The sequence below is a fragment of the Convolutriloba macropyga genome, chromosome 11 (assembly GCF_964194025.1).
Source record: "Convolutriloba macropyga chromosome 11, txConMacr16.3, whole genome shotgun sequence".
Classification (NCBI taxonomy): Eukaryota; Metazoa; Xenacoelomorpha; order Acoela; family Convolutidae; genus Convolutriloba; species Convolutriloba macropyga.
Genome location: NC_134478.1, coordinates 53,704,322 through 53,729,799, shown reverse-complemented (window position 1 = coordinate 53,729,799; position 25,478 = coordinate 53,704,322). Strand labels below are relative to the sequence as shown.

At 36.2% G+C, this 25,478-nt stretch overlaps 1 protein-coding gene across 1 annotated transcript; it reads left to right on the top strand.

Moving 5' to 3' along the window:
- The first annotated feature begins 1,326 nt into the window (after positions 1-1,326).
- On the top strand, positions 1,327-18,011 carry LOC142349015 (uncharacterized). Its single transcript, XM_075400413.1, has 5 exons — positions 1,327-1,471; positions 1,549-1,697; positions 2,583-2,687; positions 3,039-3,296; positions 17,272-18,011. Exons 2-5 carry the CDS (start codon positions 1,553-1,555, stop codon positions 17,418-17,420), a joined length of 657 nt encoding a protein of 218 aa, XP_075256528.1. The 5' UTR covers positions 1,327-1,471; positions 1,549-1,552; the 3' UTR covers positions 17,421-18,011.
- Positions 18,012-25,478: the final 7,467 nt, after the last annotated feature.

Sequence of the window (25,478 nt, the reverse complement as noted above, 5' to 3'; positions counted from 1 at the left end):
TTTACAGATTCAGAAATGAGCATTAAATTTAACTGTCTAACAGTTTATAGAACTTCTGTAAAGGTGTCAAATTTAAAAAGTGACTACAATAAAGAATATGGTCTGTTGATAAAATAGTTCTTTCGCAAAATCTGCACACACATAAGTTTTCCTCCCATTGATAACAACCTTCCATACAACAAAAATTATTGTGCAGTTCATCATTGGCATAGAACTTTGCAATTATTCTCCTGTGTTTTGGCGGGCAGTCCTTCAGTCCGTGTATATCATGAAACATCAATTTGTTTAAAAGCGTTGTGGTTGAGGTGTACTTGCTTACTCCGCACCAACTTTTCCAAAAAACGGCTTCTGATTTCCGGTAATGTTGTTTTATATCTATTTCAAAAAGTTCATTGGTGTACGTCTCTAATCCGTAAGTTGAGGCTGGAAAAACAATTGAATTAAAGAGATGTTGTGCTGAGTTGAAGTTGACTTTCTGCAGATTTAGTTTCTGGTTTATTGAAGCTACTGATTGATAGGCTTTGTTCATTAGATGTCTTAGATGGTGACTGGGAGATAACGTGCTCGAAAAAATTACACCTAGATAACAGAAGGTGTTAGCAAATTCAACTTCTTTTTTCGATATATAGAATTTGTCATCGACAGCTAAGCGGCCACCTCTTCTAAATTTCATGCATTTTGTCTTGTTCACATTAATTTTCAAATAATTCCTGCTACAATACGTGTTCAGATTATTCAAACTTTTTTGTAGTTGGCCTTGGCTATGGCTCCCAAGTACTAAGTCATCAGCGTAAATTATAACATCTAGAACCTTGCATTTCAACTCAAAATATAAATCAGCTATGAATAAACTAAACAAGAGTGGTGAGAGTTTGTCTCCTTGTGCTACTCCTGTTTTCTGTTCAATCTCGTTTGACAGGAATTCTCCATCAAGGATCTGCTGAAAGTTGCATTTTAGCACTGATTGTATTGTGTGTAGAATGTTCCCATGGAGCCCCATTTTGATCAGTTTTGTAAGCAGCAGGTTTCTATTCACGAAGTCGAAAGCTTTTTCGTAGTCAATGGAGCAGGCATAGTATTTGCCTTTCTATGTATCAGATTTGCCTTTCTATGTATCAGCCTCCATGGAACAAATTGAAATTTTCGAATGAATATCGGTTTTGAACTCAGTATTTCGGAGCTATTATTTTTTTTGCGTTCGGTTTTCCTTCTTTTTTCTCTTCTCAAATTTTGTTTTTGTTTCTTAGTACAGAAAAATCTTTTTGTTGCTCAGATCGTCTTCTTTTTGTTCGAATTTAGCATCAGTTCTGTGATGTTTTTAATTGACAAGCATGTTTTTGATGACACGAATTCGGTTACTCACATGACCTCAGTCGTGCGTGGTAAGCTCTTCATACAAATTCTAAAAAATATTAAGAAAGTGTAATAAAAACGAATAAAATAGAAGAATATTGACATATTCATCAAACAGGTAATAGAGAAATCAATATTTGATCTGGAAAATTCAAAAACTAAGGACTTTTAAGAAGTCAATTGATCCAATTTCAGGAAAATGGCTGGAACAGACGACAAAGCGATGACGAGCCCGTCTTTTTGCAAGAATGGATGCGGGTTCTATGGGTCACCCAACACTGAAGGATTATGTTCAAAATGCTTTCGTGATCTGAGAAAAGAAGAAAACACCGTTCCTCAAAATGGTTAGCCATTATGATGACTTGCTTGTGGCTTTGACCTAAAATTTTGCGGATGATTATACTTTCTCAGATTATTGTGCAATTGTTTAGTAAATTAGAATTATATAGTCAGTCCCATAAAGTTGCAACGCTATCGAACGTTTCAAAGGTCAAAGGTCAATTTTAAAACATGCTAAGATCAGTACTTCGTTGTTCATTTGCATGTCAGGAGTTTTTCGAACGTTCGTTTGCGTTGCAACTTTATGGGACTTACTATAACCAGGTGTTTAAATGTTAAATGTACTTGCAACAAAACAATATATTTCAAATCAGTCAAGCATAAATTTAATGCTCAAAGCAATTTCTAAAGGCAACTGCAACATCAATAACAGCGACTACTACTATTTAACAAACTGAAAACAACAGGAGCGGAAAAACAATCTTGACTGTTTTTATCAGGACCGCATACAAGTATACTTGGTAATAAACTGCTACTGCGGCTCATGCAACCCAAGTGGAAAACTGAACTTAATTGAAATTCATTAAACTCATTTTTTTGATGGCAAACCAATGGGTAAATATACCTGAAGTCTTGTGGTACTACTACTTAAACCTTTTTGTGACTACATAAGAGTATACAGGAGACTTTAAATTCTGATAATGTTAACCAACTAAGACGAATTATAACAATTGCAATTAATTGAAAAACCTACCAATTATTTCAATTCCCTGGTTCTGAGGCCACAAATCATGCATAAAATAGAAGTAATTATTGTAAAGTCTCTCCAAAGCCCAGCCGTTTTGATAGTTTGCGTTTTGAACCCTTTCGCACATATTAACGTAATTGTAGCAAATGGGAGTCTAGATTTGTGGGACTTTTAATGGAGAAGCCTTAAAATATTTTTTTAGCCATGACGACAATGAACACAAGTGGGAGTCCGAACAGTGCACAGATTATCACCTCCTCCACATCAAGCGGCAACCCTCAGTCATCCGATACCGATAACAGATTAGGTTAGAAATGACCTTAAAAAGACGAATTTGAACAAAAGTAGTGAAATAATCGTTTCGTGAAAAATTGATTTTTATTCGAAACTTCCCTGAAGTTATCACCTGAAGGTATTTATAACTAATTTTTGTTAAAAAGTGATTCTGCTATAATTCTCCTGAACTACAACCTCGAAGTTTGAATGTATAAATGTTCTTGGCAATTAATTGTGCTCATTCCGTTCACTTATAACAATTTTTTGAACCGATTCGATCATTGGTATCAAATTTCTACAAAATTAGTTTTCCTCCAAATCTGCGTAAAAGTCTAGGCGTGTCTTTGATGTCAACCTGGGCCTAAAGAAGTTGATCTTTTAGGCCAACAGACGACGAATACGGTTTCAGCAGATGCAGAATTATCTACAAGTCCCTTATCTATACCTGTGGCAGCAGCATCCGCCTCCACTCTCCCCGCCTCAGGAAACAACAGCCTACCAGCAACACAGGACGCTGAAGTGTCTTTGGGCACTGACGTCACCACCACAACTGCCACAGCTGAGAGTTCTCCGTCGACATCACAAAACAAGAGCTCCAAACCGCGTTGCGCAATTTGCAAAAAGAAATTGGGCCTAACAGGTAACTAAGCTTTGAACTGTTAAAAATTCGACGGTTATATATGACACGCTTAAGTGGCGTTGGAAGCATTGGAAAGCAACGTTCAAAGTATTTTCACACGTTTTTCATGATTATCGAATTGCCCATGTTGCTAATTCTATCAATCGAACATGATTTGAAAACCTAACAATTCAAAAAGCCTTTGTGTGTGATTATCAAAAGAGTAACTTCTTAATGTATATTACTCCAGGCTACTTGACGAACCAATAAATGGAACTAGTTAGTTGATTAATAGCAACTATGTCAATATTAGACAAGTATGTTTATGAATCGTAGTGACGTCCTCCGAGTCCTGAGTAACTATTGCTAGATAGTTATTCGCCTTCTCGTGTTTTAACAAACCAAAGATGTGAATTGTCTTTCCATTGTTTCTTACAACCCAAAGCAACGTTTAAACCTTTCTTTAATTGCTCTCCAATGAGAAGCAATTATTGTAAGCATGTGTGTCTGTTTTTATGCATTTTTTTGCTTTACCGTTTTGCCCTTTTCTGGAATAACTTTTGACGTCTCAAGTGACTTTTACGCACACGTCCTGATTTCAAGTGGTCTGACTCCGAATTAATGTTTGCTGTTCAAGCGAAGCCGATTGTTAGAGACTGGATGGCAAGGCCTGATAGCCTAGTGGTTAATACCTCCGGCGAGGTGACGGAATGGGACTCAGGTCGGAGTTTGAATCCTACCGTCGGCCGATGTTTTCGCACCCATAAAAAACTGGCTACAGCCCCTGAATTAAATATCGCCGCCTGTCATTCGAGAGCTACTTTCCGATGTTAGTCGGTTTATGTTCAAGTCGAGTAATTTTCAGAGATACGTGGTAATAAATAAAACAGCATGTGAGAACAAGTGTTTGTCAGTCTGAATAAAAGTCAGAAGAAAGAATAAAGAGTTGTTTTTTTGATGTCTTCTTCCGAAAGAAAAATTGGCGTGAAAAAAATTGCAAGCAATTAATTTATTAGTTTTGAAGTTTACCTTTTTAATTGCTCTTGAATGAAATTCATAGCAATTATTGTAAACGTCTGTCTTTTTTATGCAAATTTTTAGCTTGACAATTTTGCGCTTTTCTTCTAGAACATTCTTTAACTTCTCAAGTAACTTTTTCACGCTTTCGTCCTTCATGTTTGAGTAATCTCTATTGCTCTCACTCCAAAGTAAAGCTTGTTGCTAATATAAGTTGGTTGCAGCACATCAAGAATAAGGTTCTGATGGCGCAGTTGGAAGAGCTTGGGGTCACGGTTCGGGAGGTCAGTGGTTTGAATTCCGGCTGGGGAAAGGTTTTTGGCACTCATGAAGAAAAATGGATCTAGGCTACAGCCCCTGAATTAAATTGCCTTGCCTGTAGGTCAAGAGCAATTCTTCCGACATTTGTAGGTTTATATTTAAATTTTGTTTAATGGGTTTGTCTTGGTTTTTACAGTGCACTAGGAAATTTGTTTACATACATATAGCTTGAAATTTGAAGTAATTATTGTAAAGGTGCATTTTTTATGCAAATGTGCGCTTGAGCGTTCTGGTCATAGAACTTTCTTTCAATTCACTTGTCAAATGACTTCCACGCTTCTCTTCTTGATTTTTTGCGTTACCTCAACTGCTCTTATGCAGAAATTAAGTTTGTCGCTATAACAATGTCAATTTTAAGATAACCCAACGAAAGGGACTGATAGCCGACTGGCAAATCACGGCAGCGATCGCCGAGGGTTCGAAAATTTCCTTGGTTGGAAATTTTTGCATCTATAAGTAGCTACAGCCCCTCGGAATTAAAATGCGCCGACTCGTTTCGGAGCAATTTATCCAAGTTTCGTCGGTTGATGTTAAAAGCTGCAAAGCGATATTTGGGGATATTATTGACTTTAACAACTCAAAGCATTTGAATAGTGCTGGGGCGCTTTTTTAAAATTGATCTAGAACGAATTCTGAAGCATTGCGAGCGTGTTTTTATGCAAAAGTTTTTGCTTGACCGTTTTGTCAGGCTTGACGTCTCGGTGATCTAAAGTATGCTTAATCAGAAATTATGTGATGCTATAACATACTGATCGAAAGGTAAGCTATCTTGAGGGCCTGATAACTAATTGGCTAATGCTGCAGTCTATTACGCCTATTACGACGGATCTTTTTTCCACCAATAAAAATTACATAGGCTCCTTGATTAATCTTTTCCTTTCATTCGAGGGAATTTTTCCAATGTTAGTGTAATTATAATTTTTTGAGATCGGTTTACATTTTGATTTCTGAAGTCATATTTGGGTAGTGATTTTGGTCACGTTGAACAGGAAGTGGAGCAAAAAAGCGATTGAATTAGCTGAAATTTTCCGCTCGTGTTTTAAAATAAAAAACGGTGTTTGAACATGGATTCACTTTTAACAAGAAATTTTAGCAATTTTCAGTTTCTTTGAAAATTTGACATTTTATGCAAGAAGTGAAAAAACTTTTCAAACGTTTTTACGTTTTACGTGAGTTAAAAGGTAGATTAAAGCAGCACAAAAATTCAGCTGGAGGTTTTGGGTTTCAAATTATTGGTCGACTGTTTTTAAATTTCTGTACAGTCATCGCATCTGAAGTTGTCCAGGCAAGTTTTTGGTCCCTTAGTTTGATTATTTGTAGTTTTAGACAAAGTTTCCTTTCAAGAAACTAGTATCAAAAAGGAAGCACTTCGAAATTAATAAATAAATTTTGTCAGGCTTGACTTATTCAGAAAGTATATGTTGCTATAACATACTGATCGAAAGTTAAGCTATCTTGAGAACCTGATAGCGAAGTGGTTTTTGGTCAGTCTATTACACCTATTACGACGGATCTTTTTTCACCCATAAAAATTATATAGTCTTCTTGAGTAAACTTTTCCTGTCATTCGAGGGAATTTTTCCAATGTTAGTCTGATTGATTCTTTGAGATCGGTGTACACATTGATTTCTGAAGTCTTATTTGCGCAGTGATTTTGGTCACGCTGAACAGAATGTGGAGCAAAAAAGAGAGTGGATTTGCTAACATTTTCTCTCTTTTTTAAAAAAGTGAAAAACTGTGAACAAGAATTCACTTTTAACAAGAAATTGTAGTGAATTTTGCAATTTTCATTTTCTTCAAAAAATTTGACATTGTATTTGCTGAAAACCATTATGAACGTTTTTACGTGAGTAAGTAGGTAGATTTTAGCAGCAAAAAAATTCTGCTGGAGGTTTTGGCTTTCAATTTTTCGGTCGACTGTTTTCAAATTTCTGAAGTCATCGCATCTAAAGATGTTCAGGCAAGTTTTTTGGTACCCTCAGGTTGATTATTTGTTGTTTAGACAAAGCATTCTTGAAGACACTAGTATTAAAAATGAAGTACTTAGAAATTAATGAATAAATGTTGTCAAGCTTGACTTGACATCTCGGTGATCTAAATTATGCTTATTCAAGAAATTGTGTTGCTATAATATACTGATAAACAATTAAGCTATCTTGAGAACCTGATAACAAAGTGGTTAATGCTTCAGTTTTTTACGCCTATTACGAAGGATCTTTTTCGCCCATAATAATTCTGTAGTTTTCTTGAGTAAACTTTTCCTGTCATTCGAGGGAATTTCTCCAACGTTAGTCTGATTATGATTTTTTGAGATTGGTTTACACTTTGATTTCTGAAGTCATATTTGGGTAGTGATTTTGGTCACGAAGAACAGGAAACGGAGCAAAAAAGCGAGTGAATTTGCTGAAATTTTCCGCTCGTATTTTTTAAAAAAGTAAAAAACGGCGTTTGAACATGGATTCACTTTTAACAAGAAATTTTAATGAATTTCGCAATTTTCATTTTCTTTGGAAATTTGACCTTGTATGCAAGTAGTGATAAAACTTTTCAAACGTTTTTACGTTTTACGTGAGTTGATAGGTAGATTAAAGTAGCACAAAAATTCAGCTGGAGGTTTTTGGTTTCAAATTATTGGTAGACTGTTTTTAAATTTCTGTACAGTCATCGCATCTAAAGGTGTCCAGGCAAGTTTTTGGTGCCTTAGTTTGATTATTTGTAGCTTTAGACAAAGTTTCCCTTGAAGAAACTAATATTAAAAAAGAATCACTTCATAGTTGATAAATAAATTTTATCAGGCTTGACTTGACGTCTCGGTGATCTAAATTATGCTTATTCAGAAAGTATGTGTTGCTATAATATACTGATAAACAATTAAGCTATCTTGAGAACCTGATAAGGAAGTGGTTAATGCTTCAGTTTTTTTACGCCTATTACGATGGATCTTTTTTCGCCCATAAAAATTTGTAGTTTTCTTGAGTAAACTTTACCTGTCATTCGAGGGAATTTTTCCAACGTTAGTCTGATTATGATTTTTTGAGATTGGTTTACACTTTGATTTCTGAAGTCATATTTGGGTAGTGATTTTGGTCACGACGAACAGGAAATGGAGCAAAAAAGCGAGTGAATTTGCTGAAATTTTCCGCTCGTATTTTTTAAAGTAAAAAACCGTGTTTGAAAATGGATTCACTTTTAACAAGAAATTTTAATGAATTTCGCAATTTTCATTTTCTTTGGAAATTTGACATTGTATGCAAGTAGTGATAAAACTTTTCAAACGTTTTTACGTTTTACGTGAGTTAAAAGGTAGATTAAAGCAGCACAAAAATTCAGCTGGAGGTTTTGGGTTTCAAATTATTGGTCGACTTTTCAAATTTCTGTACAGTCATCGCATCTAAAGGTGTCCAGGCAAGTTTTTGGTGCCTTAGTTTGATTATTTGTAGCTTTAGACAAAGTTCCCCTTGAAGAAACTAATATTAAAAAGGAATCACTTCGTAGTTGATAAATAAATTTTGTCAGGCTTGACTTGACGTCTCGGTGATCTAAATTATGCTTATTCAGAAAGTATGTGTTGCTATAACATGTGTTGATAAACAATTAAGCTATCTTGAGAACCTGATAACGAAGTGGTTAATGTTTCAGTTTTTTACGCCTATTACGACGGATCTTTTTTCACCCATAAAAATTCTGTAGTTTTCTTGAGTAAATTTTTCCTGCCATTCGAGGGCATTTTTCCAATGTTAGCCTGATTGATTCTTTGAGATCGGTGTACACATTGATTTTTGAAGTCATATTTGCGCAGTGATTTTGTTCACGCCAAACAGAATGTGGAGCAAAAAGAGAGTGGATTTGCTAACATTTTCTCTTTTTTAAAAAAGTGAAAAACAGTGTTTGAACATGAATTCACTTTTAACAAGAAATTGTAGTGAATTTGGCATTTTTCATTTTCTTTGAAATTTTGACGTTGTAAATGGTGAAAAAAATATGAACGTTTTTACGTGTGTTAATAGGTAGATTTTAGCTGCTGAAAACTTCTGCTGGAGGTTTTGGCTTTCATTTTTTTTCGGTCGACTGTTTTCAAATTTCTGAACAGTCATCGCATCTAAAGATGCTCAGGCAAGTTTTTAGTACCCTCAGGTTGATTATTTGTAGCTTAGACAAAGTTTCCCTTGAAGACACTAGTGTTAAAAATGAAGCAATAGAAATAATAAATAAATTTTATGCAAGTGTTTGCAGTTCTCGTGTTTGTTCAAATAATTTTATATTTGAACTTGAAGTCGGGTTCTTGCGCAGATTTTAGCAACACAATATTTGAAAAAATAATTCCAAGAATTTTTCTTGTTTTCTGCTCTTGCTTTTTCTTATTTCAAGGTATTTTCCAGATTTCTGTTTGCTGCCACGTTATCTGTTCTTGAGTTTTGGAAGTTAACAATAGTTTTCACTACTCAAGCTTTCATTACTTCAGTTTCCTGCAATCAAAGTCTTTTTATTGCTCTTTGAGTTTGTGAATCTTCCCTCTCTATTTGCAGCTCGAGACCTGCTCTGCTGTTTGAATTTATCTTAGTCAAGTGTTCGTGCCAAAAATTTGTTTGTTTTGTATCAACAGTGCCTTCAGCCACTCAGCAAATGAAATTGTGTATGGTTCGAGATCTCTGTATTAGATAGTTTAATGTTATAGGTTAATCTTTTTGATTGTCAGTTGACCTTACATGATTGTTCCGACCCACTTTAGTGGGGTGGGGAACTATATGCTCAAATGGGACTTTTTGGTGGCAATTTTGACCGATCGATATGATCATCGTGGAGTTGTGAGTGGAATTATTTGAAATCTCGTCCAGCGTAGAATTTGGAATTGAAAAGATTTTAACAAATTATTTTTTTGGGATTTTCCGTCTGTGCCCCGCAGATTAGTAGTTGCATTTTGCACTCCACAGTAGCACGTGCCATGTGTTTCCGTAACGATTTATGTAATGACATGTGCTCTGTAACTGGGATGTTATGATGTGAATCGTCTTGGCATTGTTTCTTACAACGCAAAGCCACGTTTTAATCTTTAATTTGCTCTCGAATGAGAAGCAATTAATGTAAACGAGTCTGTTTTATAAAAAATTTTCTGCTTCACTGCTTTGTCCTTTCGGGAATAATTGACTTTGAAGTGGCTTTTACACAGTCTTGATTTCAAGTGGTCTGACTCCGAATTAGTGTTTGCTGTTCAAGCAAAGCCGATTGTTAGAGACTTGTTGGCAAGGCCTGATAGCCGAGTGGTTAATACCTCCGGCGAGGTGACGGAATGGGACTCAGGTCGGAGTTTGAATCCTACCGTCGCCTGATGTTTTCGCACCCATAAAGAAGTTAAATTGCGCCTCGGAATTAAATTGCGCCGACTGTCGTACCAGAGCACTTTGTCTCAGTTTATGTTAAAAGCTGCAAAGCGATATTTGGGGATATTATTGACTCAAAGCATTTGAATCGTGTGGGGGCGCTTTTTTAAAATTGATCTAGAACGAATTTTGAAGCATTGAGAGCGTGTTTTCATTCAAAAGTTTTTGATTGACCGTTTTGTCAGGCTTGACGTCTCGGTGATCTAAATTATGCTTGTTCAGAAATTATGTGTTGCTATAACATACTGATCGAAAGTTAAGCTATCTTGAGGACCTGATTACGAAGTGGCTAATGCTGCAGTCTATTACGCCTATTACGACGGATCTTTTTTCACCCATAAAAATTATATAGGCTTCTTGAGTAATCTTCCTGTCATTGGAAGGAATTTTTCCAATGTTAGTCTGATTGTGATTTTTTGAGATCGGTTTACACTTTGATTTCTGAATTCATATTTGGGTAGTGATTTTGGTCACGTCGAACAGGAGCAAAAAAGGGTGTGGATTTGCTGAAATTTTCTACTCTTATTTTAAAACGTGAAAAAAACGGTGTTTGCACATGAATTGACTTTACACAAGAAATTTTAGTGAATTTCGCAATTTTCATTTTCTTGACATTGTATGCAAGTAGTGAAAAAACTTAAATGTTTTACGTGAGTTAATAGGTAGAATTCAGCAGCACAAGGTTTCAGCTGGAGGTTTTGGGTTTCAAATTTTTGGTCGACTGTTTTCAAATATCTGAACAGTCATTGCATCTAAAGATTCTCTGGCAAGTTTTTGGTACCCTCAGGTTGATAATTTGTAGCTTAGACAAAGTTTCCCTTGAAGACACTAGTATTAAAAATGAAGCATTTCAAAATTAATGAATAAATTTTTGCAAGTGTTTGCAGTTCTCTTGTTTGTTCAATTAAAATAATTTTATATTTGAAATTGAAGTCGGGTTCTTGCTCAGATTTTAGCAACACATTAATTAAAAAATTAATTTCAAGAAGTTTTCTTGTTTTCTGCCCTTCCTTTCTCCTAGTTCAAGGTTTTTTCAAGATTTCTGTTAGCCGGCAAGTTATCTGCTCTTGAGTTTTGAAAGGTTACAATAGTTTTCACTACTGCAACCTTGCGTTACTTCAATTTTCTGCAATCAAAAAGTTTTTTATTGATCTTTAAGTTTGTGAATCTTCTTTCTCTTTTTGCTTCGATCTGTGCAATTGGTCTGCTAGTGAGGCCAGGGATTTTTAAACTTTTCCTTATGTTCTTTGCATTGTAATTCAAGACTTGCTCTGCTGTTTGAATTTATCTTAGTCAAGGATTCTTGTAACAATTTGATTGTTTTGTATCGACAGTGCCTTCTACCACTCAGCAAATGAAATTGTGTATGGTTTGAGATCTCTGTAATAGATAGTTTAACCTTATTGGTTGTCAGTTATACGTGACATACCTCACTCAAATATTGACCTTACATGATTGTTCCCACTTCAGTCAAATGGGGTTTTCTATACTCAAATGAGATTTTTTGTCAATTTTGGCCGATCGATATAATCACCGTAGAGTTGTGAGTGGAATCATTAGAAAGCCCGTCCACTATAGAATATATAATTAAAAAGATTTTTTTTGATTTTCGCTTTTTACAGGGAGTTATGGAGGTTTAAATTAAGGTTTTTGTGAATAGGAGACGATATTCCGTTTTTTTTTCACATTTTCAGTATTTTTATTGTGTCATTTTGCTAAGATATGTTAAAATTGTTAACGGTAGTGGAATTAATTTTATCTTTAAAGATAGTGGAGGGTTGCTGAATTGTTCGATCCGAGTTTTTTATTCAGAATTTATGCTGAATTTCTCAAAATTCACTTTCGTCAAAAATGGGACCATATTTTTTCTTAGCCCAATTTATGTAAATATGCCTGAAGTAGACAACTTAAGACTGCGGTCATATTCTTCGTAAGCTCAAAAAGAGATCAAATTGTACTCCCAATGGCTTTAATTTTGACAGTTCGCAAATTTGAACTCAAAATTTATACAATGCGTTATTTTTGATATACTGAAAAATTGATCAAATATTGATCTATTCGCAACCATTTGAACAATTGAGTTTTTTCTTAGAGGCGCATTATCGGGGCTGATATTGATCTCACCATGGATTTTTACGGTAAAAAATTTTGATTTTAATGGGGCGCGGCCTTCTTTTCAAAATATTTCGCATTTATTGATTTTGTAAGTTACTGATAGGAGTTTCAATACAGGGCTCAATTAATGAAAGATACTATTTACAAAATATGAGGCCCAACAAACGTATGTTTTGGTTTCAGAGTTAGGCTCATGGTTTTTACGGCTCTGACAAATTGGTTCCGTAAAATTTTATCGACTTATGTTTTGCTTTCATTCGTAATATTTTTTGTATGAATTTATAGGAGTAATGAGTGAACATAGTCAATGCTTTCAGCTATTTTCTTATGTTTCCTATTACTTCGAATATATTTGTTTTAAGAAATTGTCGTTGATAAGAAAATTTGTCACTATTTTATTTCTCTCAACTTCTGGCGTGCTCTCAGTAAAACAGACGAAAACCAGTTTTCTGTGGGTTATAATTTAATGTCTGTAACGGTTTTATCTTTAACTAATGGTTTCTTGTTTTTGATACTACGAGTTCTCATTTTTTTTGATTTCGGTAAAGTTTGCAAGTTTTATGTTCATTTTGTTTTTTTTTGTGGAATCACCACCTTATTGACAGGTCCGATAGAAAGAAAGCATGGCTGGGAAAGTGCAATGCGTTGAAAAAGGCGTATCTGAATAAGCTAATTTTTTGTTGGTGCATAAATTATGCTTTTGGCTGAAATAGAATTCTCTAGCAGAATTTAGTGGATTTTTTCGCCTATTTCTTTTTGTTGTTCAATGACATATACCTGATAGTGATTTGTCTCATTTGCTTTCCCAGGTCATATAATTGAACCTATGTAATTCATTTAATAGCTATTTGTTTTAATGACTTTCAAATTAATTTTAAAAAATATTTTTTCTCTCCGTTTTGCTGTTATTCGTTACCATGTAACTCAATCTCACTAATAAGAAGTCTCAAATACTTTTGATGTTATTGTTAATTGATTCATTGTTGATTCAAACTTTTAACGTTGATTCAATCATTTTTTTATATGTTTTGACTGATGGCTTCGACCATTTAATTTCATTATTTTCTGCACAAACTTGGTTTTCTTTTTTGGTGTCCTCCCTCCGTAGTCCTTTCATAAGGAAGACCCGTTGATGTTCAGATGAGAAGCAAGTGATGGTTTACAGTTCTTGCAGATAACAGTGCAAGTGTATAGTGCCTTGAAAACTGTTGTCATAAAATTGTTTGACGGTTTGGCCTGTATTTATTGTTGTGTAGTCTCGTGACTTAGTCTCATTGATAACTGGCTCAATGGGATTCCTGGGGAGTTGGAAATTATTCCGTTTTTTTGAAATCTTATGTCTGCTATGACTTTTGAAAATATTTGTTCTCTAGACATTTGGATTTTTGTGCTTCGCCAATTTGAATTTTTAAGTTGATTTGTAGCTTAATCTGTAATAACAGTTCACGTTTCCAGCGAGCTATAATTTAATCTTTATACCGGTTACAATTTCAACCATTTATCTCTCAGATTTGTTACTTTGCTACGAGATTTAATAAAATGATTTTTATATATTTGTACATTTTAAAGGATTTTTGTTTTCTTTTTAAACAGAACATTAATGGCAGGTCCCATTGGATCTGAAATTTTGCGCAATTCAAAAGTTTTAATGCTCTTAATGAAATGTTTGGTTTTACGGATTCAATGCCATTTTCGCGCAAAGTTGAATTGAAATTTTTAGTTTTGCCGATATGTGTCCTTTTTGTAGTCGTATGGGGTACACTGGATAATGACAGATGGCAATTGCTTCCTATGAAGATATAAATGAATTTTTTAATCTGTTGTTGTCTAATGAAAATCATTTTGAAATTAATTGTTTTCAAAAAAAAGAAACATATTTTTGAACTTCGCAGCTTTTTGCTCTTTTTTGTCGATCTTATACACACCCAGCCGGGTGAGTACAGGTCGCATATCTTTGCTAATGAAGTATAAGTTAATTTAGGTTTTATCCGCCGAGTTTCATTCAAAGATTTTTTAAGACGTCGTGTTCTGTTCGTAATGTTTTATTGCTCTTGAACGAAGTTCATGGCAATAATTGTGAACGTGTTGGTTTTTTTTGGAAATTTTTTGCTTGACCGTTTTTGCGCTTTTCTTCTGGAACATTCTTTGTCTTCTGAAGTGAATTTTTCACGCTTTCATTCTTCATTTTTGATCTCTATTGCACGTATTTCGAAGTAAATTTGTTGCTAATAAAAAATCGGTTGCCGCATAGCAAAAAAGAAGGGCCTGATAGCCGAGTGGGCACTGCTTCTGGTTAGGGATCAGGTCAATGATTCGAATCCAGGCGTGGTCAATGTTTTGCAGCCGCCTGACCGAGAGCCTTTCTTCCGACAATCGGTTTATGTTTGTTATTTGATTTTTACTATTGTTTTTTTCTGGTAACCTTATTAACAACAAGTTTCATCGGCCCTCTTACATTATTTTTTTTCCATAAGTGGTTTATTGAACGATATGTTTTTTTTTGGAAAATTGTTTTTTGTTAAGTTGGTAGCCAATTAATTCAACAATGTGGATGAGCGGGGTCTGAACATTGTGCGTACGCATATTACCGAGCCTCCTTGTTCAACTTTAAATTTCAATTATAAACGTGTCTTGGATTTTTTTGTGCCCGCAGCTTATTGGGTGCATATTATGTGCACCCGACAGAAGCTGGTGTCATAGTTTTACATAATGATTTACTATGTAATGACACGTGCTCTGTAACCGGGGGGGGGGGGGTGCATAATGTACTGGGTTGTGCACAAACAGAAAAGATTCGATCAAATGCAGTTTTGTTGCTCGACCGGTTTTGCGCTTTTCTTCTAGAATAATCTTGACTCCTCAAGTGACTTTTTCACGCACTTCGTCTTGATTGTTGAGTGATTGCAATTGCTCTGACTCCGAAATAAAGTTTGCTGTTCAAACAAAACCCCGATTGTTAGAGAGATGACAAGGCCGGGATAGCCGAGTGGTTGATGCCGCTGTCGAGGTGAATCGGAATCCGGAGGTCGGCGTTCGAAACCTAACTTTGTCTGATGTTATTGCTCCTATAAAACAATTATCTAGGCTGCAGCCCCTGAATTAAATTGCCCCGCCTGTAATTAGAGAACAATTTTTCCGACGCTAGTCGTAGTCGATGTATAATTTTTTTTTAGTTACGCAGGTTAAATTCAGGACAAGCACGTTTTATCTAAGCTCGGTGGAGTAGCGTTTTTTTCCCTATGAAGAGAGTTATAGACGTTTATAACAGCCGCCGCCATCCTCTCGAACGGCTATTATTTGGGCGCTCTTTTACTTTACCTTTTAATCACGTTTTTCGTTTTACATAAGTCGCGACTTTCACGTTTGAATTCTGATTTACCTCACTCACTGTTTCGACTGAATGGTTTTTAAATCCATACACTCAATGAATTACGCAAGATAGTGAATACAGTCAAGGTCAAAAGGGCAAAATCAAAAGAGACGGGATACACCGATAAAGCCCGGTCATTAAGTCGTTGAGAATTAGGTTATCAGAGGTCATTAGTGTTTGCTATTTGACATTGGTATTAAGCTTATTAGCGTTCAGTTTAGAATCTGAATTAAGTATAGTTTTAGAATCCAACCGAAACTGCACGCCGAATTAGAACACTTTTTCCTTTTCTGTTTCAATCCCGATGTGGATCAAGCGCGTCAACGGCGGCTATTTTACGACAATCTGCTGGCTATAATTGTAATAGATATCAGTTCCGGATTCCAAATCGGATAGTACGATCATCTGGATTGTTTTTCCGAGTCTGTGGGCTATGTTTTATAAATGGGGAACTGCCTTGAGTAACGGCAATTAATGGTCTAGACATCTTGACCAAACTGGAAATGCTGCAGTTGCAAAGATTCGTGGTCGACTGTTGAACAAATTTTAAAATAAAAGCTTTTTCTGTCCAAAAGCCATTTTTGAAAGCCAGGAAAGTGATTAATTGCTCTTGAACGAAGTTCATAGCAATTATTGTAAAGGTGTGTGTTTTTTATGCAAATTTTTCGCTTGACCATTTTGCGCTTTTCTTCTAGAACATTATTTGACTTCTCAAGTGACTTCTTCACGCTTTCGTTCTTCATTTTTGAGTGATCTTTATTGCTCCGAAGTAAAGATTGTTGCTCATTTTAAATCGGTTGCAGCATAGCAGAAATAAGTGATTCATAGCGCAGTGGTTAGTGCGGGTGGTTAGGGATCGGGAGTTCAAGGGTTTGAATCCCAGCGGGGGATAGGTTTTTTGCACTCATTAAGAAAAATTGATCTAGGCTACAGCCCCTGAAGAATTAAATTGCCTCGCCTGTCGTTCAACAGCAATTCTTCCGACATTTGTCTGTTTATGTTTTATCTTTCACATAGGTGTTTTAGCAGCAAGTTGTTTTTAGCTTCCATATATTTTGAGTTTGCGGGCGATTTTTTTCGAAGCGGTCTGTTGGTTTTGATTTCTTATTTTGCTTTAAAAGTTGCAATCCATTGAGTATTAAAACTAATATTGTTTTTTTTTCGTCCTGGTTTTGGTGACTGAAAGTAGTTCTTGCTAATTTGAAGTTTTTTCAATTATTTTACGATTCACCTTTTGTTTTAAAAAAGTTGGGACGTCAATTGCGTGTAAACGTTTTATTTACCATTTGACTTACTTTGAGATGAGGAGACTGTTACAGTTTCCCTCTGATTTTGCTCAACTGCATTTTTTCTTTTTGCTATTGCATTTGAAATAAAAAATAGCTCAGTTTTAGTTCAGTACTAAAACTGCAGAAAGTCAAGGTGGAATAGAATAGAGGATTCCCATTAGGAGCGATTAATTAGAGGGGGGAAGGGATTTTTGAAGATTCAAGAAAGTATGATGCAAAATGTTTGATTAAGCAGCTCAAAAACAGTTTGTAGCAATTATTCCTGTGGTCTTGTATTAAAAGCGATTTTTTTGCTTGCGATGATTTTTGTCTGACAATTTTTACTGTTTGATATTTTGACCTCCGTCCTCAAGAACAGGATAACAGGTAACGCCCGGAGGTCATTAAGGTCGCTTAGAGACTTTAGGCTTACTAGACTCTAAGTATGCGGTTCGCCAAAACTGTTTTTGAGCCATAAAAACCCCACACTTCAAAAAAATCTAATTGAAAGGAGATGTGCGTTTCAGGAATGAGTTGTCGCTGTGGTGGCCTATTCTGCAGCCTACACAGGTACCCATCGGATCACGAGTGCTCATTCGACTACCGCACCGAGGGACAGAACGCCTTGCGAAGAGCCAACCCCAAAGTGGATGGGGAAAAGATCGCCAAGATATAACAGGGCGACAGCACCCGAACAATATCTAAATCACGTCACCCTTTGCGCCTAGAACTCAAAGCACGTGTCTGTAAAATAGCAACTGGAGCTTACAAGGGGAGAGAAACTGGTCAATACATGAATAACAACAACGATCGAGTGCAAACAACAAGCTCATGCGATATTTAACATGGACTGATTGCTTTATTTTGAAGTTATTAATTCATAAGCTGCTACATTGATGTCGCTTTTGTCTACTACCCTCTGCAGTTTTCAATAGGCTACACATTGACTCAGTTTTTTTTCTAACTTCCATTCAATTGTTATGCTACGGTGCTATATTGTGCATGTGTTTTGTTGTTCCAGGCGGCTGCCCCTGACATAAGTGTAAACTTTGGACTTTGACGACTGATAAACCGCAGATTTAGATATTGCTTCTTCTTATTTCATTTCCACTAATGAACAGAACAAACACACGTATCTCGCTCAATTTTTCAAGTAGCTTAAAATTATATATAATCGGATTCAACTTCAAAGCAACGTTATATAGAAGAATTCAATTGTTATTTGGGTGCATGCATTAATCAAATTTAATTTACTGTTTTCCACAAACTTATTCCACCACCACAAATTGAGTGTTGTTAGTTTGTTTAAAAAAAGTAGCTTTTCTATTACATAGTTAGCGGACTTACGACTGAGTCTCGATTTTAAGTCTGAATCATTTCCCTTTATTCATTCAAAGATGATGGCACCAATGTACTACATTAACTAAAAAAACTATTGATGACACTTATTAACGATTTTTTTGACCCTCATACAGAAGCATTTAAAGTGCACGATTTGACGATTGAAGTTAAAGATTCCTTATAAGGGTAAGGTTTTGTTTCGGCTATATTGAGGAGATGGTCATCATAACTTAAGTTTAAAACCTCCAAACGGTTAATGATCGTGTGATCTAAGATCGATTATGAATGACTGTGCTCTTGAAGTTTTGCAATGAATCAGGTTAAGAATTCGTGATGATTTGATTCTTCCGCCGTTCACAAGTAACTGTGAGATTTGAGCAATTTGTCATCTTGCGTTGGTTGACATTTGAGATTTGTTCGTTTCGAAGTAGTTGATTGAAGCAATCGAGGACACTCGTTTTACATGTATCCGCTAATCTTGATCGAACAAATTTCTGCTAATTAGATTGCATTGAGAATTAAAACGAATATGAAGGTCAAAATGCTGACGATAGTGTTAAGTATAGGAATCATGTTGCTCAAAAGCTGATCGAAAGATCGACGTTTTTGTGTAGACAACGCGAATGATAGCATATTGGCGTCGAGTATGGCTCAGTGAATTTCATAAAGCAATACAGATGAAACGTGACCTATCGAGAGGCACTTCTCTGGAGAATCAAATTCCTGCAAAATTTTTGGGGACATGCTCTGGGCAAGGGTAGAAAGTGAAAATAAGTTTTTTAATAGCCGCCTCATATCAGCCGGCTATTATAGCGCTCCTAATTTTTTAAAATTCAAAGAATTTGAATTGTATTGGGGCGCTGTCTTTTTTATTATAGCTGCGAAGCTGTAAGCTGAGCGTAGCTACATTGCGGTGCTCTTGGTTTTTTACAATTCAAAGAATTTGAATTGTATTGGGGCGCTGTCTTTTTTTTAAAGATCTGTTCACACATTTTCATGATTTTTGAAGTCAAATTGGAGTAGTGATTTTGGTCACGCCGAAACAGGAAATGGAGCGAAAAAGCGAGTGGTTTTGTGGTGTAAATTTTTTTCGCTCTAATTTTAAAGTAGAATGAGAAAACAGTGTTTGAACAAAAGTTCGGTTTCTCGGTAGTGGTTTTTTGTTCACATGCGGCAATTTCACTCTGATTTTTACTGTTTTTTCGATTTTTTGGATCGGATTTTTTTTCTGGATGGTTTTCCCAATCAATTCACAGCTCATTCTGGACCTAGTTTTTTGTTAGAATCAAAATTACATATCTCACTAGTGGTTTTTTGTTCTCCCTAGCAGCATTTTGACATTGATTTTGTGTTTTTTTTTCGTCTGATTTTTTTAGAAATGGTTTTCCCAATTCACCCATTGTCCGTTTTAGGTCTAGTTGTTTGTTAAGTCAATGAAAATTCTTTGAATTGTACGTCAGGACTTGTCCTGCTATGTTTTTTTTGTTTCGTCATCTGACGCTCTTTTTTCGTTTTACATTTGTTCACACAGCAAAGCTGAAAAAGTCAAATTTTCTGAATGACTTCTTCCTCTCACTAACGGCATTTGCGCGCGTGACGTCATTTCTCACTCGCTTTAGCAAAAGTTTTTAGGTTATTTGCGTGATTAGATTTTGATCATACGTGACTTACCTCACTATATAAAATGACATTTGCACTTTAAGTTTAATTTGAATTTGTTTAAGGTCAAAGGAACTCCTATGTGCAGTAAACTTTTCTAATAAGAGGCGTCTGTGGAATTAATTTTAACAAGCTTTATTAATTTATCGCTGAATGTTTTTTAGCCTAGTTTTTTGAGCTGCGTCGATTTTTTTTTCCAATTTAGATCTGTATCTGTTTCTATCTCTATTATATGGCACGCAGGTCTATTCTTTCGCAGCTATTCCGGCAATCTGCCGGCTATGTTTACAATTCAAATAATTTGAATTGTGTTCGGGCGTTGTCTTTTTACAATTCAAAGAATTTGAATTGTATTGGGGCGCTGTCTGTTTTTTTTTATTACAATTCAAAGAATTTGAATTGTATTGGGGAGCTGTCTTTTTAAATATCTGTTAACACATTTTCATGATTTTTGAAATCAAATCGGAGTAGTGATTTTGGTCACGCCGAAACAGGAAGTGGAGCGAAAAAGCGAGTGGTTTTGCGGCATGAAAGTTCTTCGCTCTTATTTTCAAGCAGTAATCAAGTATTATCACGATCGCGGTTAGCTCTTAAAGTAAAATCTGCAACTCAAAAAGAGAAAGTTACCAAAGATTACTATGTTTTTGCGTCCTGTTTGTTACTTTAGCTGACTGGAAGTGTTTTTGGGTCTATTGGCGCAAGAAGAATGACAGTCCCCCGGTGAGATCGTTCCTATTTGATGGTATTTGCTTGCTCGTGCGGTTTTTTTCAAGTAAATCCCCCCACGTTTTGTTATTCATTAAGCAATATTTATAGTTACTTGAGTTTCCGATATTTAAATTTATTCATCAGTCGGCAGCCCAAAGATAATGCAAGAAAGATCTTTCGATGCATAAGAAGCTATACTTTTGGAAAATAAGAACGAGAGATGGGAAAGAGAAACGGAAACAAAATGAAAGCTTCTTCCGTTCAAAATAATGAATGTACAACAGTAGATAGTTCTAGTTTTGTTGAAAACAGTGTGTTATCAGACACTTTAAGTGAAGGAAACCAATCCTTTGGATTAACACAGTCAATGAGCAACTTGACAGTTGACGACTCTGACCCCCGTTTTCAAGTTCCTGTTCATACAGTGCTGTTTTATCCTGATAGAAAAGAGAGACCGTTTAAATTAACTGTAAAAAGCCACAAAAATAAATTTAAAATTAGTTATTCAAGTTTGAGAGCACAATTTTTTGAATGCGTGTGCTCACGATCCCTTTGGGTATACGCTCAATTTAGCTCCTTATTATCAAACACAAAAAAGACTCCGTGATATAGCGGCCCGCATTGACGAGATAGTTTCGACTGGCGAAACAAAAATAAGTTTATGTAGCACAGGTCAGTCCTGGTGCATCAAACATAAATCTTACGGGACTGCCAGACTTGGAAACAATTTGCAAGAAACAGATTCCAACACTACGGTACATACCGGTCAAATTTCGACACAGTTTATCTGACGTTCTCGCCAAAACTATCGAGGAATGTATCTCACAGCCAAATTGCACAGAAAACCGGAAGAAGCTATTTGCCATTAGTAAATGCATATTACGAGCATCTAATAGGGGTGGAAAGAAACACACAAAAAAAGGAAAACTTATTGTCAAAACGGTTTGAGCGCTGGAAAGCGGGGGACTACGCCGGACTTTGGTATGAAGCAGCATCGATGAAGCAATCAAGAAAAACTGTTACTGAAACCATAGAAGCACTTGCAGCTCGTGCGAAGGCGCCGTGTCTCCAATGCTAATTCGAGAGAGCAGCAAAAATTCTGTCATCCGATGGAGTAGCGCCAGATAACATGCAAACATTCAGAGAGCTTAAAAATCTTCCGCCTTCTGGAAGAAGAACCTCGGCTGCTATTTCAAGATTACAGCTCCCAAGCTCATCAGTATGATGAGCCAACTGTATTTGGCCAAATAGAAGCCTTCCCCAATTTCTCAGCTGTTGGTCCTTCTAAAGTGTACCCTGAAAACCTTTTGCACGCAGTTTATTGCGCTGCTTCTGATCAATCTAAACAAGCTATTACAAGCATAACAAAGCTAGAAAAATTGGCAAGCAGAAGTCAGCTCCCTGTGTCAGTTGCACCAGTTTCCTGCAGTGCTTCTTTAACTGCTTTAAAGAAATTAAAAGGTGGTGTACGTCCCATAGCTGAGGGCGAGGTCTAGCGACGATTGGTTGCAAAATGCATAGCCAAACAAACACAAAAAGAGTCGGTCGAACTCTTCTCATCTAAACAACTTGGTGTAGGAGTCAAGGGTGGAGCTGAAAGAATCATACACGCGACCAAAATTACATTTGAGAAAATGCAGCTTTCATAGGATGCAGGAATATTACAGATCGATTTTAAAAACGCCTTCAATTCCATTAAACGAAGTCAAACTCTAAATGCAGCTGTTACGTTAATGCCGAGTCTTGCATCATTTGCCATATATTGCTACTCACAGCACAGTCATCTTTATTAAAGTAACAACTCTGTAACGAGTCAATCTGGAGTGCAACAAGGAGATCCTTTGGGTCCTCTGTTGTTCTCCCTAACGTTGTGGCCTATAATAGAAGAGATTGAATCAAAAATACCTAATCTTACCCAACACTGTTTGTACCTTGATGATTGTATTATTGCCGGAACAGAACTCGAACTGAACGAGGCTTTAGATATATTGACTGTATCGGGCAAAACTTGCGGCCTAGAACTCAGAAGAGACAAATGTGAGGTCTGGTCAAAAGGAGCTCTGACCACGATCAATAGAAGAATTAGAGGAAACAGTAGAGAAGGACTTGAAATACTGGGTGCTGCTGTTGGATCCCCTGATTCGTTCAATAGATCGAAAAATTACTGGAGAACCTCGAGTACATAAACGACCAACAGTGTGCTCTTGGCCTTAAAGCTATAAATATTTTTGAGGAATTTGACTCGCTTCAAAGGGCAACCTTTGAGAATATACAAGGAACAGTCTTGTCCAGTGAATCATGGCATCAAGCATGTTTGCCTATCAATAAGACTAGAATTGGAATCCGAAGAGCGTCTGATCAAATAAAAGCAGCCTATATTGTTTCGGTATCGCAGTCTGCTACATTGATGAAATAAATGGTTTGTCAATATCGCAGCTTACTCAAAGCAAAATACAGGAAGTCCTCGACGAGGTTGCTCTCAATAAATTAATTGAAAATCAAACGTCCGAACGAGAAAAAGCTCGTTTATTCTCTCTCTCTCTCTCTCACTGCCACAATCAGGAGCATGGCTATCGGCAGCTGCCATACCGGCTCTCGGCCTCCATCTCTTGACAAACGAGTTTTGTGCAGCTGTGAAGTACAGACTTGGCGCTCCCATATATGAAAAAGAAAGGAAGTGTCCCTATTGTTAACCCGGATTTTTTGGATACACTCGGTGATCACCCTGTTGCGTGTCATGGGCGGGGCGATATGATTTCGCGACACGATCGCCTAAGGGCAAAAATTTTTCCGCTTGCAGCGCTGCCAACCTGTCACCAGTTTGCGAGCAGAAAAACCTGAAACCAGGAACAAATTCTTGACCTGGAGATGTGTATTTACCTTGTTGTCCTGCTGGGCAACCGGCAGCTCTGGATATAACCATTACCTCCCCACTGCAACCCAGTATTTTTTCAAATGCGGCGAGGAAGTCTGGTTTTGCCCTGAGAGCAGCAAAAGACAGGAAATTGGAGCAATATTCCCAACAATGTGCCAACATAGGTGTTCATTTTATTCCCATGGCTTTTGAATCATTTGGAAGACTCTCTCAATTGGTAAGAAAGACATTGAAGCGAATAGCTCTGCTCACTGACAACAAAAGTTTGTACTCAGCTGGTTTGTCAGTTGCTTTCAGCAGGCTTGCGCAATCGGTTTCAGGCACACTAATGCGAGAAAACGCTGTAATGATGATCGCAAGAAGTGCAGAACTGTGAGCCAGCTGCAAGCAAATAAAGCCTCCTTAATGTCTCATGACTTTCAATTGTGCGGGTTTCAGTACCCCAAATGCAAACCAGATAGTGTGGGTTCCACTATCTTAGTTGATAACCCAGTTGTGTGGGTTTTATTATTCCAAATGAAAACATGATTGATTAATTTTAATTAATTATGAGTTTTTATTCTTACCTGACCAAAGTGGGGAGAATAGAAACATATAATTCATTTCTGGAAAACTGATATAAACAGTTGAAAATTGATTGTTAAACTGGTGATCTGCTGTTTTATAAACCTAGTCATTGTAACCAAGTTAATTGTTAATTCAAATTTGAATTCTCAAAAAAAATTGAAGTAGTGAGAAAAAGGCGTTTGAACAAAAATTCGCTTTCTCGCAAGTGGTTTTTTGACTTTGATCTTCAGTGATTTTTTTTTTCAATTTTTTGGATTGGATTTCTTAATGGTTTTCCAATCCATTCATAGTTCATTCTAGGCTTAGTTATTGTTTGAACCAAAATTCCATTTCTCGCTAGTGGTTTTTGTTCACATGTGGCATTTTGACATTGATTTTTTGTTTTTTTTTTAGATTTGATCAGACTTTTTTAGAAATGGTTTTCGCAATTCAGACATAGTACGTTCTAGGTCTATTTTTTTAAGTCCGTTCTAGGTTTAGTTAGTCAATGAAAGTTTTTTGAGTTGTACGTCAGGACTTGTCCTGCTATGTTTTTATTTTTTTTTAGATCTGTTCACACATTTTCAGGATTTTTCAAGTCAATTTGGAGTAGTGATTTTGGTCACGCCGAAACCGGAAGTGGAACAAAAGAAGGAGTGGTTTTGCGGCATGATTTTCTTTGCTCTAATTCTAATAAAGAGTGAGAACAAGGTGTTTGAACTAAAATTTGCTTTCTTAGTAGTGGTTTTTGTTCAAATGCGGCAATTTCAATCACTGTTTTTTTCAATTTTTTGGATCGGATTTTTTTTAAATGGTTTTCCCAATCCATTCATAGCTCATTCTAGGCCTAGGTTTTTGTTTGAACAAAATTTCCATTTCTCGCTAGTGGTTTTGTTCGCATGCGGCATTTTGACATTAAATTTCTTTTTTTTTTAATCTGGTTTTTTTTTTAGAAATGGTTTTTCCAATTCACTCATAGTCCGTTCTAAGTCCAGTTTTTTGTTTATTCAATGAAAACTCTTTGAATTGTACGTCTGGACTTGTCCGGCTATGGTTTTTACTTTGTTGAGTAAATATTCGCTTTACCCTAGTTCACATCTTGTTCAACATTTGGCTTGAAATCCTTTTGATTTCTTTAGCCTGGTTTCACTCTTCTCTCATTCTGCTAAAAATATTTTTTAGCAGAACTTGCTCAGCAAAGCAATTCAAAATGACCAGAGTCAGTATCAAAAAAACGAAATCGGAAATCGAAACGGGATAAACCCAAAATGCCCGATTATAGATGCCCGTTACTTGAGTTTTGTTCTTAGTTACCATCTCTAAGTATGTTAGAGTATAATTCTTGGAAGCCAATGCAATTAGAGCTCAAAGCCGAGGGCGCTTGCGCCCGAGGCTTATTTCAAATTGCCGAAGGCTTCCCAGAACTATACTCTAACTTATTTAGACCTCAATTTTGCTGTTCAAAACTCAGAGAGAATTCAATTGAAACTTATAGTAACATTGCAATTCTCGTGCCGCGAATCAATCCAACAATTGAATAATCGTTTAACCCAAATAATATTTTTTTTTCTGAATTCCTTGATATTTTTGTAGCAGCGAATGGAT